The sequence below is a fragment of the Corvus cornix genome, chromosome 24 (assembly GCF_000738735.6).
Source record: "Corvus cornix cornix isolate S_Up_H32 chromosome 24, ASM73873v5, whole genome shotgun sequence".
Taxonomy (NCBI): Eukaryota; Metazoa; Chordata; class Aves; order Passeriformes; family Corvidae; genus Corvus; species Corvus cornix.
The window spans coordinates 1,266,447-1,281,198 of NC_046353.1; the positions used below are offsets into that span (position 1 = coordinate 1,266,447).

The window sequence follows — 14,752 nt, forward strand, 5'->3', positions numbered from 1 at the left end:
TATAGCTCCGAAGAAGGTAATTTTATTGTAGCAAACCAAGGTTTTTATACTCTAAACTCAACAGAATTGAACCAAACCTTAACAGAACTTAACTGAAACCTAACTGAGAAAGGCACTCATTGGCTGCTGTCTCGGTTTGAGACAAGTTTAGGAGGAAACCTCCTCAAAGGAAGGTCTCCTCTAGGTGTCGGCACTCCCTCCCCCACCGAGACGGAAGGAATTTTCTTGGAGGAGAGTTCGAAAAGCTATTTATTTACCGAAACGCTATTTGTTTAACAAGCAGGGTGCCCGCAGGGCCCGGGGAAAAGATGAGTAACTGTTAAGGTGTGAAAGCTCCTCGCCGTGGCGAAAGCTGGCGCGTTCGGAGCGCTTTGCTGTAGCTGGGTCCGGGCCGGGGTCCGCGGGGTCCGAGATTGGTTCTCGGATCACAGCCAGGCCGAAGAGCTCCGAAAAGAACCACAGGTGCCAGAGGATTGCTGTGTGCAGTCCGGCAAACACCTCTTGCCTCAGCCAAAAGCAGGAAATGTGACTCTCCCTCTGCGCTGCTAAAGCTGAGCAATGCGGGGAGGTGAGCTCACACCGTGCCCAGGAATTCCCAGCTAAAGCTGCAGGACCCATTTCTGGGCATCAAGCAGACGATAGGGGAATACAGAACTGTCATAAAATCACCCCAGCACAGCTGCTGCCACTGCGGTGTCGTCGCTCACGAGTCCCTCTGCCCCACAGCCTCCTGCTCATGTGGTCCTCGCATCTCCCCGTGATGCCTTTTCCTGGTCTTAAAATCAAGAGGCATACACGGTTAGAAGGGGAAAAGGGGTTTTACCTTGGTATTTATTTTTAAGGATCCTTAGGTGTACACGTCCAGGTCATATGCACCGAAATGCATCCCACCGAGTCTATCTCTCTCTTTCCCTGTGTCTCTGTGTCTCTCCTTCCTCCCGCCCCAACATTGGGTATAACATTATAGGTGTTACTAATTAGCAGATCTATCAAAGATTCCCCAATGAGAGGCTCGAGTGAGCCCCCCTCCCCAAGGAACCTTCCCCTGGATGGTTCTATCTTGGTTTACAGAATGTGTTCTGGAGAGGACCTTGGGCTCTGGGGCACACTGATCCCTGGCTATGAAGCTTCTAAAATGTTGAGTCTCTTAGCTTGACAAGTCCAAGAATGTAGGCAAAAAGCACCGGGAATACAGAAGTTGTAAAAAAGGTATAACAGGGGTATAAAAGAAAAGGCAAAAATCTTCATGGCATCACCCAAGCACTCACTGCCTCACGCTCCCAACCAACTCCCAACCAGCTCTCAACCCACCACCCGATCTGCAGCTGAGCCCTTCCCAGAGTACCTTTTGGTGAACAGGATTGAACAATTTTAACACACTTAACAAAGGTAAAAAAGATTCTCATTCTTATCTCCTGCAATGAAGGGCACTTGTGGAAGGTTTCGGAGAGTTCAGCTGCTGTGCACGTACTTCATGGAGGAGTTCAGGATGGAGAAGCCATTGAGCTTCCTCAGCTGAGGAATGTGCCTGGAAAGACAACAGAGGGAACAGATGGTGAGTAAAAAGTAAAATTTTAAAGCTTTCACTGCTCTGCCCAAACTTCCAGGGGTGTTTAATGCTATGTTCAATAAATTCCTCTTCAAATAAAGTTTCTAGATAATACTACTACAGAGTTAATACAGATAATCTTAATATAGAATTTCTAGATTATTATTGCCCTCAGAAAGGCACATAGATAATATTCTTCAAATAGATGGCATTTCAGATTGATAAATCTAAGCAAAAAAGGTGTTTCCCTTTTATATTTCTGCTGCTATATGAATCTCAGGGCTGATACTTTCTCTACTGCTCATTTGGGATCTACAGACTTCTAACATCACTTCTGTTCTTCCAGCACAGGTAAATGCACTCCTTGAAAGGTGTGAGACAGATAATTGACACCCCAGGAGCCCTAAAGCAGGATCTGGGGACAGGATCACAAGAGGGAAGACTTACACTGCTTGGTTTTTCAGGGATTATCACCTAGTAACAAAAAAGGGAAGGAAAAAAAAGTGAGTTTTTGGCCCTACCTTGGCTCAGCCTTACAGAGCCTGCCCAGGGCAATGGCTGAGTTCTCCTGCACCGAGGTTCTCTGGGCATCACCCCCTGCCTGCCTCAGCAGCAGCAGCACCACGTTGGAATCCAGCAGGGAAGTCGCTGCCCCGGGAATGAGCAGGCACTGGCTGAGGCAGAAAGCTGCATTCCCCACAATCAGCTCATTCTCTGACTCCAGCAGCTTCAGCAGCACTTGGAACCCTGGCAGGAGGGGGAATCACTGTTAGATGCACTCAGAGCTGCTCCAGGTGTTCCCTGCTGTCTGCAGGGAGTGAGTTTGGTGCTGTTTTCCTAGAAAAGCTCAGGGAGCAAGGGAATTTCATGGCAATTGCAGCATTCAGGAGGCTGCCTCAGCTGCACTTGCCCAGATGTGTCTCTCACAAAGAACTGAACGTGCCACGTTGAATGCCTTAAACCAGAAATGCTGTTGTGGAAAGGACAGCTGGAAAAAGAAACATAAAAAAGGCTTTCTGTACATCCTGAGCTGCCAAAGCAGCTCAGCTCATCTGAGACCTGCCCCAAAGTACAGCAGAGTGCTTTGGCTCTGACACCTGAAAGCAGCAGCAACATCTCAGGCCAGAGATCCTGAAACACTTAGAGATCACTGAACACTGTCTAGAAAAAGCACAGCCATGGCTTTCTCATCTGTGAGGCTTCCTCTGGCAAACAGAGCTGACAAAATAAGAATCAGTGACTGCTCACAGGTTAATACCCAGAGTTTTGGTGGAGAGAATGAGAGTGAAGTGTTGCTGCTGATTTGAGGGAATGAAAGCTCAGTCTGCAGCTGACAGTGAGAGGAATCTGGGCTGCACAAAAGGGAGATGATGCTCTGAAAGGCTTTTAATGAGAGGAAATCCTTGGGGTTCAGGTTGAACTGCAGGCACTGACAGCTTCTTGACAGGTTCAGCCATTTAAATAAAATCTAAGCATTCTCTGTAGTTCTGTTAGCATTAATTGGGGCTGGGTTTTAAAGCAATCCAAGCAGTGTTGTACCACAGGAGCAGAGCAAACAGATCAGAAAAGCCCATCCCTCTGCCTCCAGCTCCACCTGGTTTTAATACCAGGCCAAATATCTCCATGGAGGAAACCATGAATAACCCCAAACCCTGGAAATCAGAAGTTTCACTTACTTTTATCCCATTTCACCAGCTCTTCCTGAGCTTGCCTGCTGCTCTTGGTGCAGATGGAAAGGGTCTTTATGGCATAGCTGGATGTGAGCTGCCCTGCAACCTGATGGGATTAAAGCCCAGAACAGTTTGGGTACCCTGGGGAGACTCAGGTATTCCTCATGCCTGAGCCCAAATATCAGATGAAAACCTTTACAAGGCATTTATCTCAAGGTGAACACAGGCTGAGAATCACATAAAACTCATTTAATTCCTGCCAGCAATGAACACACAAAATTCCCTGGATCTCTGCAGCCAAATCCCTTTCAAACCATCAACTCCCCTTGACAAGAGCCCAGTGCCACAGATTTTTTCTAGATTAACTTGATCTGCATAATCCACATCTGCTGGACACAGATATACAGCAAAAATTAAAATAAGAATTAAAAAATTTGTTTAAAAGGCTTAAAATGAACCCTGGGAGCGCTGTTACAAGGACAACACTGATGCACACACATCCTTCAGGGAAAGGAGAATAAACACAGGGGAATTTAGGTTTGCTCAAGGGACAATGCAGGCAGAAATAAAGAGAGTTTCATTTACTTTCAAGAATTTGAGCATTTTCTTCACCACTCCTCCTTTCACCACTTCTTCCACTGCTGAGGGAGACGCTGGCAGGGCACGGCTCAGCACTCCAGTGGCTCTCTAAATGAGGGAAAAAGGAGAGAGAACAAAAGGAAATGTTTATTGGTTCAGGCAGCTTAGTTGTTTTGTTTCTTGCAGAGTAAGACTGAAGTAATTAAAGTGCTAAAAGGAGAAATTCACAGAAATTAAGGGAATCCCAGAATTACAGAATCTAACAAAGAACATCTTTAGGATGTGGCTTTTTTATTGTTTCCTGGGGACTGAGCACAGCAGAGCTTCTGGAGACTCAGCACGGGGAGAGATGAGCCCAAACTGGCACCAGCACAACTCCCTGGGGGTTTATTCATTAAAAAATAAAATTACAAATTCCTGGTAGAGACCAGCCCAGCACTGCTGGCACGGAGTGAAGTGAAACACCTCAGAACAGCTCCTGAGAGCTCAGGGAAAGCACTCAGAGCCCACATCTGCTCCTGCCTGGAGAGAGCAGCTCTCCCTGCAGTCCCACCCTATTCCCAGGAGCACAGTTGTAATTCCCATACAAGAACTGCAAAGCTGCTGAACACCCCAATTGTTCTTGCTTTGCTTCTCCATTGATTTTTAGAGGGTTTTATGTTGAAAACCTGGCTAAGGATGAAACGGTTTGTAAGAGTTTCTATCAGCAGATTTCAAGAGAACAGTGAAAACCTCTTGCATCAAGCCATATAATGATGAATATAAAGCCATAAAATGATGACTATAAAAGCAGACTATTATTTCTTTATTGCTATTAGGAATGTTTCAGGCTTCAAAGCCTCCTGCACAGGGCAGAGGTTTGCTCTGAAGAGCTCAGGAAAGCCTAAACCAGCTTCTGTTGGTGACTTACTGTGACAATCCTTCCGTCCTGATGGCTGAGCAGAGCCAGGCACCTGCCACTGATGGGCACAGCAAAGTCCTGGAAAACACAGGGAGAACTCAGGTCCAGCTGGGGCTGGGAGGGTTGGAGCAGAAATGGGATCATGGACAAAAGAGTCCCCTGGAGATCAGGGGACACCAGTGAGTTACCAGCTCTGCACCGCCCCAGGGAACTTAGGGAATTCTTCCTTCTTGATGGAATGCTGAGTTTTGGATAATTTTGGAATGTGCCCAGCATCTCAGAACATGGCACAATTGGAGAGTGATTCCAAACAAAACTTTTATACCACTGTGGAAAGATAATTTACGTGGGTTTTTTCCCTTTAACTGTGTATATAGAGAAGGTGGTGGTAGAGGAGAAAGTTGTCATTTTTTTCACTTTTCAGCCTACTTAAATTGTGAACTACCCTTAAAAATAACCTGCAACACCATCATTTGTGTTTAACTCACAGAAGCTGCATACCTGGATGGTGTCATTGGATTCAAGCAGCAGGTTCATCATCAGGCCCAGCACTGCCAACACACACTGACTGTTCTCAGGGCTGCTGCCATCAGAGCACTCATCCTGTGTGCAGAGCAGGGCAGGGAAATCAGCTCCCAGGGCCAGCACTTCCTCAGCCTTCTCGGGGGAGAGAAGTCCTGGGAGAAGCAGAGCTAAGGACACCTTTGTGACACAAATTCCTGTGTCTGGTACCCAAAGCTGCCCACTCCAAACTTGTGATGTCTGGGCTGTTCCAAAGATCCCTTCCCACCCTCTGGACCCTTCAGTTTTTGAGGACTGGGTTCACACCACAGCCTCACCCTTTTAAGGGGCACAACTGAGGATGGGCTGCTCTGAGAGCTTCACCCAAAATCCCAAATGGAGTGAAAGGTCTCAGGGCTGTGAGGGGAGCAGACAAATGGGAGAGAGGGCTGGGAACACTCCCCAGGTTGCTTTACCAGGCAGGCCTGCCAGCACTCCCTGCTCCGAGCCAGCTGTGCCCGCACCTCAGCATCTGCACACAGGCTGCCCACCATGCCCACAGTGAGGGCTGTGCCCGCTGGGTTCACCTGCCTGAAGCGCCCCTGAAACACAGGGAGGGAAGGGAAAATTCACACCAAACCAGGAGGAAACAGCACATGTGTGTGCCAGCCCCTCTGGCAATGGGAAATGGGATTCCAGGGTCTCGCTGCTAAATCCCAGCTGCCCAAGGTTTGCAGGTTTCCCTCACTTCCAAAACGGATCTCCTGCTTTAAGAGCCCTGGGGAAAAGGGATGGATTTTGTGTTCCCTAGCCCCAGGCTGTGAACATTTCCTACAGTCACTCACTCAGGGCACAGAAGAGCTGCTGCAGCTGTAATTCCAGCAAGGAATGTTCAGAAAGAAGAGCAACAAACAGTGGAAGTTGTGTCATTATTGTCTTGCTGCTCATTTGGAGAAGTGGGAGTGTTTTACTTCCCAGCTCTGCCACTCTGCAGCAGAACCAACCTTCCTCCTTCCTCAGCACAGGTTTCTGTACCAACACATTTTAAATTTGCTGCTGGAATAAAGGATACCCAGGAAAGGGATTATTTACCTTGGGACCCAATGTCATCTCCTCACCCTGAGCCCTCAGATTAGAAGGAAAAAGTCACAGAAGCAGTTGCTGACAGGGGATTAAAGTCGCACCAAGAAGAGCACAACACAAAACTGAAGGTGAAACTATCAGTGGGGCTCTGCAACCAAGGCCAGAGTTTTTACTGAATATTAAATTAGGGATGTGTAGGACAAAATGTTGGAGAAAAAGAACATTGTCCTGACCATTTCTTGCACCTATAGAGCAGACACAGGATATGTTACACCAAAATAAACTGGAAACACAAAATCACATTATTCCTACCATCAACTCAGTGAGTAAAGCCCTGGAAAGCAGGACCTGATGCTCGGTTTGGAACCTGTGGAGGGATAAAAACCCAAAGTTTTAGGCAAAAAACACAGCTAAAGGCAAGACAAGAGCAACAAAAACATCAGTAACCTCACAGCAGAGGTGACCAACAGCCTGTCCCTGTTCCATTCAGTACAACTCAAAGCACAACTTTACAGAAATGAATGAGGAATTTAAATTACCTGTCGGCCACAATTAAGTCAGACAGGATGCTCATGGCACCATCAGCCTCTTCATCAGTGTTCCTGACAAATGCCATCAAAACCTGCAGCCATCTGCTGCACCAAAAATTGGTGTCAGCTTTGGTTTCATTACTAAAGATCAAAATTCTGTTTTTTCAGGTTGTTGGTATTTCAAGCCACAGTTAAATCTGCCTTTTTTAAGCACCCTCTGACATGTGGCTCATTCCTTTAACCTTTCCTCCCCAGGAAAAATGAACAATCTCTCCTGTTCATCCACGACTCCTCCAAAGCAGTAAATGGACATTTCTCCTCTGGTTAACTCTGGGAGGAAGCAGCAGGACAGTGGGATAAAGGTAAGGGAATGGTGTTTCTTCTCCCACTCAGTGAGTCATGGCAACACTAAATAACCACAAATCCCAATTATTAAATGAGGAGAGACCCTCAGCTGCAAACCAGGAGATTTTAAAGGCAGCAGGGTGAGCTCTGCCTGAGTGCTACACGTGTTTAAAGGAGGGCACTGAGCACCCTCCTACTTTGTTTCAGACATCAGAACTTCCTGCAGTTCTACCCCACACAGCCAACTCTCAGTTTTGCCAGGCCAGGCCTGTCCCAGGAAGGGGCAGAAGCCTCAGTGAAGTCTCCCCCTGGAGCTGGGGCAGGGAGTTCTGAGCACTGAGCTCAGCCTTCCAGGGCATTTTCCTGGCGTTGGTCACCTGCTCAGCTCCTGCCTGGCCAGCAGCCTCCTGCTGCTCTCGTTCTCTGAGCAGAGACAAATCAGTGCCAAGGTCTCCCTCTGGATCTCGTGTGTCCCAGAGGAAAGCAGCTCTGGCAGCTGGGCATTCACTTCAGGCTGGGCCAACAGGAGACGCTGATTTTCTTCTGGAAAAAGGAGAGAAAATCTCAGAGCAATGTCACACACTGGCATCCTCATTTTTAAATTTTTTTTTTTTTTCAGCAGTAATATTTTATTTGGCATCAGCTGAACCCCACAAGTCAACACAGGCACCAATATTCTGTATTTCCCCTTGTGGCACCTGCACCACTTTACCACCCACCCCAGCCCATTTCTCACCCACGTGGGTATTCCCTAAAAACAGAGGCAGGTATCTGCCCAAGCACTACTGATGGCTTAATTCTAAAAGAATTCAGCCTTCTCTTCTATGAAGCTCTGCTTTTTGCAGCTATAACTGCTTAAACCAGAAAATTGTACAAGTGGTATTATCCTAGGAGCAGCAATGATCACAGGGCATTTACTCTGCACCCCTTGGGTGGATTTGAAATGCTCACAGAGTGGAAATTTCATCCTGCCAAAGCTATGGCTGCATCCAACACCTCCTCTGACCTGTAAAACTCGGTTACAATCAGGTCTGGGTGGATCCAGGTGCTCTGGGAGAGGGGTGGCCATGCCAGCCCAGTCCCAGCCCCAGCAATGCCACATTAATTACACGTTAACAGGGATGAGTGGGCATTCCAGAGCTTTACCATTCCCAGCACAGGCAGCTTGCCACAGGAGGAGAAGGGAAACACACAGCTCCACCTCAGCAGGGCTCTTCCTCTCTGCACAGAAGGCCCTGAACGAGAACAGTCAGCTTGTGAACAGAGCAGAGGATGGACCAAACCAGTGAGAAACAGCCAAGGAATAAAAATTTCTGACTGCTTCATCCCTCAGGTGTGTTTGCAGGCACCACCCAAAATATGGATGAACCCTGAAGAGTCTCAGTGCTGCAGGTCCCAGGGATGCTCCTCTTCAGGCTGCGGTACAGAGCTGAACACCCAAATATTCACTGATGGCCAGAGCACCAGGGGGTGTAGCTGGAGCAACCAACTGCCTTCAGATGTTCTTTTATATTCAGGTTTTTTCTACCAACCTGTTCTCACCACAGAGATAGGATAACTGCCCAGAAAGAGCAGACACAACAGCAATTAATGAATTCTCCTCCCTGCATCTAAGGGAGCACTGTTTGTGTCAGAGTGAGGTACAAGTCCCTCCATTCAGACACTAAAATCTGGTATTACATTCTCCTCTGATCAGTTCATCTGCATTTCAAGAGGTGATTCTGTTTCTTGAAAACAATATTCCCATTTCCTCAGGCTGGAGCCCCCACTGTCCCCTCTGGAGAGCTCTTACCCTCTGACAGGCTCGTTCCCGAGGATACTGAAGCCATTGTTTGTCCTAAATAACGTCTGCCCGGTGCCTGGAAGAGGCAGAGATAAACAGCTCAGGTGTGTGATCCACACAGCCAGGCAGGCTCCTGCTCTTCCTGCACAGTGCTAAAAGAAAAGGTCACTGCACCAGCAACTTTGGGGAAAAACATCATTGAAAGAGGGGGCAAACTCCAGGAATGAAGAAGTAGCAGCAGCTTGGAAGCTGAAAATTGCTCTGATTCATGCCTGGCTTGAATGCCTGTTGGCTTCAAGTGTTTAGGAAGGCTGAAACACAAAAGTCGCTTTGTAACTCAATGGGCTTTAACAGAGAATTACAGATACTTCTGAACAAACGAGACCCAAATCCCCAAGAAGTCTCAACAGCTCAGCTACATCATCAGTGTAATTCTACAAAATGCTGTAAACACCTGAAATACCTACTGGCCACACTGAAACATCAAACATTGCCAGTTTGATGTTTTAAATACAGGAACAGTTCCTCTGCTCCTTTAAAAACTGCTCCCTTGCCCTCCTCTGCCTGGGTTACAACTCCCCAAATGAACAACTTCTGCATCAAATACTCACAATTGTTCAGAGCTTCTGCCAGAAGCCTGATGCCTGCTGTGTAGTAGAGGATATCCTGGCCAGGGGTGTTGATCCTCTGCAGCAATTCCTGGATGGATAAAGCAGCAGCATTCCCAGCCTGGACTTCCCTCGCTGCTCTCTCTTCATCTCTCACCCTCTTCTCCTCCAAGTTGGCCTCATTCACACAATCTGGGAAATCAGAAGGAAACCAAGCATGGCAGGGAAATGGTTTCTGTTCTGTTCCATCTTCATCAGTAAACAAGTGAAGAAATATCCACTGCTTACCTTTAAACAGGTTTTCCTTTTGGGGATCAATTTGCAGCATCTTCTCATAGCAGTGCCTGGACTTAAAGGGGAGAAGAAAAGGGCTCTCAATTTCAGATAAAAATAGGATGATGATATCCCAATCAGACCCCAAAAGTTTTTGGGGCCACAGTCCTTAATAAATGTGAAAAATAAAATGTATGGAGACACAGATGTCAAAGCTCTCCAAAAAGTCCAGTATTCTCAGTCCCTACACCTGCCTGCTGCTGCAAATTAAAAGGGAATTTTCCAGTAAAACCCAAGGAGCAAAAAATCAGAGTTCCAGTGAGAAAACAAAAAATGAGGCATAGCCTGAAACTTTCTTTCTCTCACCCACCAGAAGCAGAACAAAACATGGTCCTGTGGCCACAAAATTCAGCCAACTTACCTCACTGAAGTGCTGCAGTGCCAGGTGAGCTTTCCCCATTAGAAAATACGCTTTGAGACAGTTTTTATTGCACTGGGTTAAATAAGAAATTATTATTAGTTATGTGTTTAGAAAATGAATATTTTAATATTTTTTCCAGCCTTCTGACTAATAATTAGAGCTGCCCAAAGCAAAGATTAGGGTATTTATACCCTTTATTAGAGGTGTCTAAAGTTTTCATGCTGAATTATTGCCCCAGGGACCCAAGGAACACAGGCTTGGGGTGAGGGTGGAAAGCAGGGCTTCCAAAAGGTGATTATTTCCTGCTCATTTGTGTGTCAAAATTATGGATTTCTGTAAACAATGCTAATCTTAGAGGTCTTTCCCATTGGACAGTTTCGGAATTACCTTCAATGCCCACTCACAGTCACTGATGGCTTTTTCATACTCGTGGAGCTTCAGGTAGGCCTGAAATAAACCCCAAAATAGTCCAGGCAGGAGAATTAGAATCCTTCAAACAACTTCTGCCCACTGTTGTACAAACACTGGCTAATTAAGAAGAATAAAATTAGGCTGCTGATTGGCCATTGATTTTGCAGGGTAATTCCCATTCTGAACTTGTCTGCCATGTCCCTGGATTTTCTAATTTAGAACAAATTTAATAGAACTCCACACACACACAGGGCAAACAGAGAATGCAAAGCAAATATTTCGTTCTACAGTTTTAGAGGTGATCCCTGAAAAAGAATCACTAAAAAAAAAATACCAGTGTATTAAAATAGAACTGTGAATTGGAATGGTTGTTCTGGAGAAGCAGGGGTTCACCACATCCAGGAGGGAGGAGATGTGAGCTCAGGATGGAATAATCACTCTCACATAACAGAACAATGGGTCTGGGTTTTATCCTGGCACAGCACCACCAAAACCAGCCAGAAGTGGCTCCTTTGCTCCCACTGACCTGTGCCCTGTTTGTGTACAGCTCCTGCTTGTCCTTCAGCTTCTGCAGCCCCTCCGTGTACCTCCGGATGGCCAGGGCAAAGTCTCCTTCCCTGAAGGCTTCGTTGCCCTTCTCCTTCAGGGCTGCAGAGCAGCAGAATGCATTGAGAACAACAATTCCCCTTTAATTCCCCCAAACGGCGGCTGAGGGAACAGAGGCTGTGCTCTCCTGCTGGAAGAGCCACCAGAATTCCAGGCTGCCCATTATTTGCAAGGCTTTCAATGCAGCCATTCCTCTTTCAGAGGGAAAACCGAGCACTTCTCTCTGCCCAGCCCAGACTCCCTCCCTCCATCCCAAACCAGCACCACAGTGAGGAGAACACGGAGAAATGCAGGATGCAACAGCTCTGTCAAATCCCTAACCCTGCTCCAGTGCTGGGCTCACACAAGCAAAGGAGTGCCTCCCCCAGTCCCTGCCAGGTCCTTTTTGAAGGCACCAGCCTGAAGTGCTTTCAGCACTCACCATTTGCCAACTGCTCATTCTTCTTCCTTCGCTGGGCTCGTTCTTTTGCATCCTTTTCCAAAGCTGCCAGGAAGGCGCCTTCCAGCCGGGAGAGTCGGTGGCGTTTTAGGGAATCAAAAAAACCAAAAAAACCCCAAAAAACCAAACAACAACAACAAACAAACTTCATTTAAAAAGAGGAAAAAAACCAATTTCTAGGGCATTTCTGAGTCATTTCTTAATTAAAAAAAAAAAATACTAAGGGGCCATTACAGCAATCAAAGTGGAATGTGGTGACAAGCTGTCAGAGATAATGATGATGCCACCACTGAGGATCTGCACACCTGCCTTGCTGCAGCTCCTCTCCAGGGGCAAACAAACATGTTTGCTTTTAAATTCAGAATAAAAAGTGTTCAGGTGAGGAGCCAGAATAGAATAAGGCTCCTACCTGTGAAAAATACAACCGTGCTGGTAAGACCTTGAAAAACCTGATTGAATTTTGGTTAAAGCCACTGCAAAAGTCAGCTTGGACTTTGACAGGGGTGACATCAGGTCTTGCATGAACTCCATCCCTTCTAAAACTGGTTTTAGAGCTGTGGCAGACTAAGAGGAGCTCTGTCCTACCTGCATCCACTGCCTCTGCCCTCGCCATGTCCTGGAAAAAAGAAACAGCACAAATATTTTGGGAAAAGCCACAACAGCAAAGGAACCCTTGCACAAAGCTACAGGGAGCACCCAGGAATATCTGGGTACATCTGAAATATCCAGATTGACACACAGAAGGATCATCCATTTGACATTTAAACAAAGGATGGCAAGGATTTGATACATTTTGACATTCCTGGAAAGCTTCCATTTGTGCCTTTAACGAGGCAAGACCTGAACTGTGTCCAGCTTTAATTTCAGAGGGAAAAGCCCTTACAGAAGTGTTGATGACTGTTCTGTTCACTGTGGTCCTGCTCTCCTCCTCCTCCTCCTCCCTGCTGGCTCCTTCCTCTCGGAGCCTTTTCTCTGTCTCAGCAATGGCTTCTTCCTTGACAGCCGAGTCTGAGGAGTTCAGGCCTTGCAGCAAATTGGCTAAAAAGACACAGAAAAAAAAATTAGATATATATACACACACAGGACTTCAAGCATGAAAGGACCAGGAGTTCAGGTGGCACCCGCTTTGAAGGCACTGCTGACCAGGATGGCTTTTACCATAAAATTATAGAACCAAGGAATGGTTGGGGCTGGAAAAGACTTTAAAATGCACCCATTGCCATGGGCAGGGACACCTTCCACAGAGCAGGATGCTCCGAGCCCCGTCCAGCGTGGCCTTGGACACATTAAATGAACAGAAACATTTACAGAGTCCATTTCCTGTGACTTCCAGGAGCCACCTGCAGTTTCTGTCACCATAATCGAGATTTACAAAAGAAAGCGGCTCAGCATCCCCAATAAAACAAGAGACCTTCAGCACCCACAAAGCCTCCCCTCACCCGAGCTCACAGGGAAACCCTGAACAAACCGAACCAGAGCGGGGAGCAGCGGGAATTTTCCCCTTTCCCACGGATTTTCTGCCTTCCTTTCTCCCGCTCCTCCCTCTCCCTTCGCTCCCTCCCTGCGCTGTTCCCCCGCCGGAGCCGCCGCGGCCGCCGGGCCTCTCCGGACACTCACCGACTGCGTCCACGCGGCGCAAGAACCGCTGGAAATCCGCCTCGGTGTCCTCGTCGCGCAGCATGGCCGGGGGACAGCGGAGGGAACGAGGGGACACCGGGGGACACCGGGGGACACCGGGGGACACCGGGGGACAGTAGCGGACAGCGGGACCCGCCGCAGCCGGGCCTCGAACCCGTGGCGCCGTTGCCGGGGAGACGCGGCTGCCGCCGCAGCCGCGGGTGGGCGGGGAGATGTAAATGAGGGGGCGGGGTCACGCGGAGGGGGGCGGGTTATGCAAATGAGGGGGTTTATGCAAACGAGCCGGCAATTTGGCGGGAAACCGGCAGGCACCGCCCGCGCGCTCCCGGCACAAAATCCCGGGATTATCCCGGCTGGAAAAGAGCTCCGACACCACCGAGCCCACTCTGTGACCCACCCCCACCCTGTCCCCAGCCCAGAGCACTGAGCGCCACGTCCAGGCCTTCCCTGGACGCCTCCAGGGATGGGCACTGCAAACCTCCCTGGGCAGCCCCTGCCGAGGCCTGAGCGCCCTTTCCATGGGGAAATTCCTGCTGATGTCCGGCCTGAAGCTTGCCCTGATTTTTATACCAGACTCGGCTTATTTTTCTTTTAAGGCCTCCCTGAAACGCTGTGGCTTTCCCGATCTTTGGGAGGCGGCGGCGATGGAAGCTGTCGGCCGCTGCACGGAGCTGCGCTGCCAAGGGATTGCCATTCCCGGCACATCCTCATCCCGGGAACGGCACATTCCACACGGAGCGCACCCGGCAGCACGAGGGCAGCTCACCCTGGGGCTGCTGCCGGTGAGATGGGAACTCACACCGCAGCCACATCCATCTGCCTCCGCTTCCACATCCCGCCTCGTCACACGGGAGATGAAATCCTGAGTGCCAGAGAGGTGCTGAGCTCCACAGGCAGCCAGAACCCCCGTCCCTTCCACCCCCTTGGCTGCAGGAACAGCCAGGATATCCCTTTTCCCCCCTCATGCACCAAGCCCCAACGATTCCCTTCCCTCCTCTCACTGCCGTCAGCTCTGCCCACACCACCCTCCATCCCCAAGAGGGTTTTTCCCCTCTAATGAAGCTGTTCCCAGCCCAGTGCCCAGTTAAAAACACCCACGAGGCCACAGCTGGGGCACTGGGATGCTCAGGAATTTGGGTTTTATTTGTTATCCCACAAAACCTGGGGGATAAAGCCACACCGTGCAGCAAATGTGCAGAGGGCAGAGACACCTTTAGTCTCTGAATACTTCAAAAAGCACTTAAAATGATGCTCTGAAGCACGTGCACAATGTTCACGTGCTTATATCTGATTAAAAGGCCAGCTAATTTTAATTTCTAGAAGGGATGAGAGAAAGAAGCAGCACAAAAATGTCCCTCCGCCTCCCTCCAGCCCCCCAGCCCCGCTCAGACTTACCCCAAATTCAGCCCAGCCTG

General features: G+C 48.5%; 1 protein-coding gene across 12 annotated transcripts; it reads right to left on the reverse strand.

Annotated features, from left to right (window-relative positions):
• On the reverse strand, positions 1-14,714 carry TTC12 (tetratricopeptide repeat domain 12). 12 transcript variants are annotated; one of them, XM_039565005.1, is made up of 22 exons: positions 13,317-14,712; positions 12,285-12,737; positions 11,682-11,759; positions 11,181-11,302; positions 10,631-10,690; positions 10,244-10,315; positions 9,838-9,898; positions 9,553-9,741; positions 8,951-9,017; positions 8,305-8,393; positions 7,536-7,701; positions 6,823-6,915; positions 6,596-6,650; positions 5,677-5,802; positions 5,201-5,302; positions 4,709-5,026; positions 3,805-3,906; positions 3,226-3,325; positions 2,071-2,296; positions 1,472-1,528; positions 670-775; positions 1-551 (listed from the first exon to the last, which is right to left on the reverse strand). In XM_039565005.1, the coding sequence occupies exons 1-22, from the start codon at positions 13,378-13,380 to the stop codon at positions 546-548; spliced, it is 2,712 nt and encodes a 903-aa protein (XP_039420939.1). In that variant the 5' UTR covers positions 13,381-14,712; the 3' UTR covers positions 1-545. The 12 variants fall into 12 exon arrangements, with proteins under 12 accessions (XP_039420939.1, XP_039420947.1, XP_039420944.1 ...); XM_039565013.1 differs by having other exon boundaries at positions 1-775; positions 12,285-12,315; positions 12,583-12,737; positions 13,317-14,711; XM_039565010.1 differs by lacking the exon at positions 3,226-3,325 and having other exon boundaries at positions 1-775; positions 4,709-4,777; positions 4,888-5,026; positions 13,317-14,713.
• Between the last annotated feature and the right edge of the window lie 38 nt (positions 14,715-14,752).

Bases quoted from the DNA above. Each gene is read 5' to 3' on its own strand.
- TTC12 (XM_039565004.1), bottom strand. From the start codon at position 13,380: ATGCTGCGCGACGAGGACACCGAGGCGGATTTCCAGCGGTTCTTGCGC. The intron at 8,394-8,950 runs GTAAGAGCTCTC...GTTCTCGTTCAG, and splicing joins GGGAACGAGCCTGTCAGAGG to GGCCTTCTGTGCAGAGAGGA. The intron at 3,326-3,804 runs GTAAATGAAACT...TAATCCCATCAG, and splicing joins AAATGCTCAAATTCTTGAAA to GTTGCAGGGCAGCTCACATC.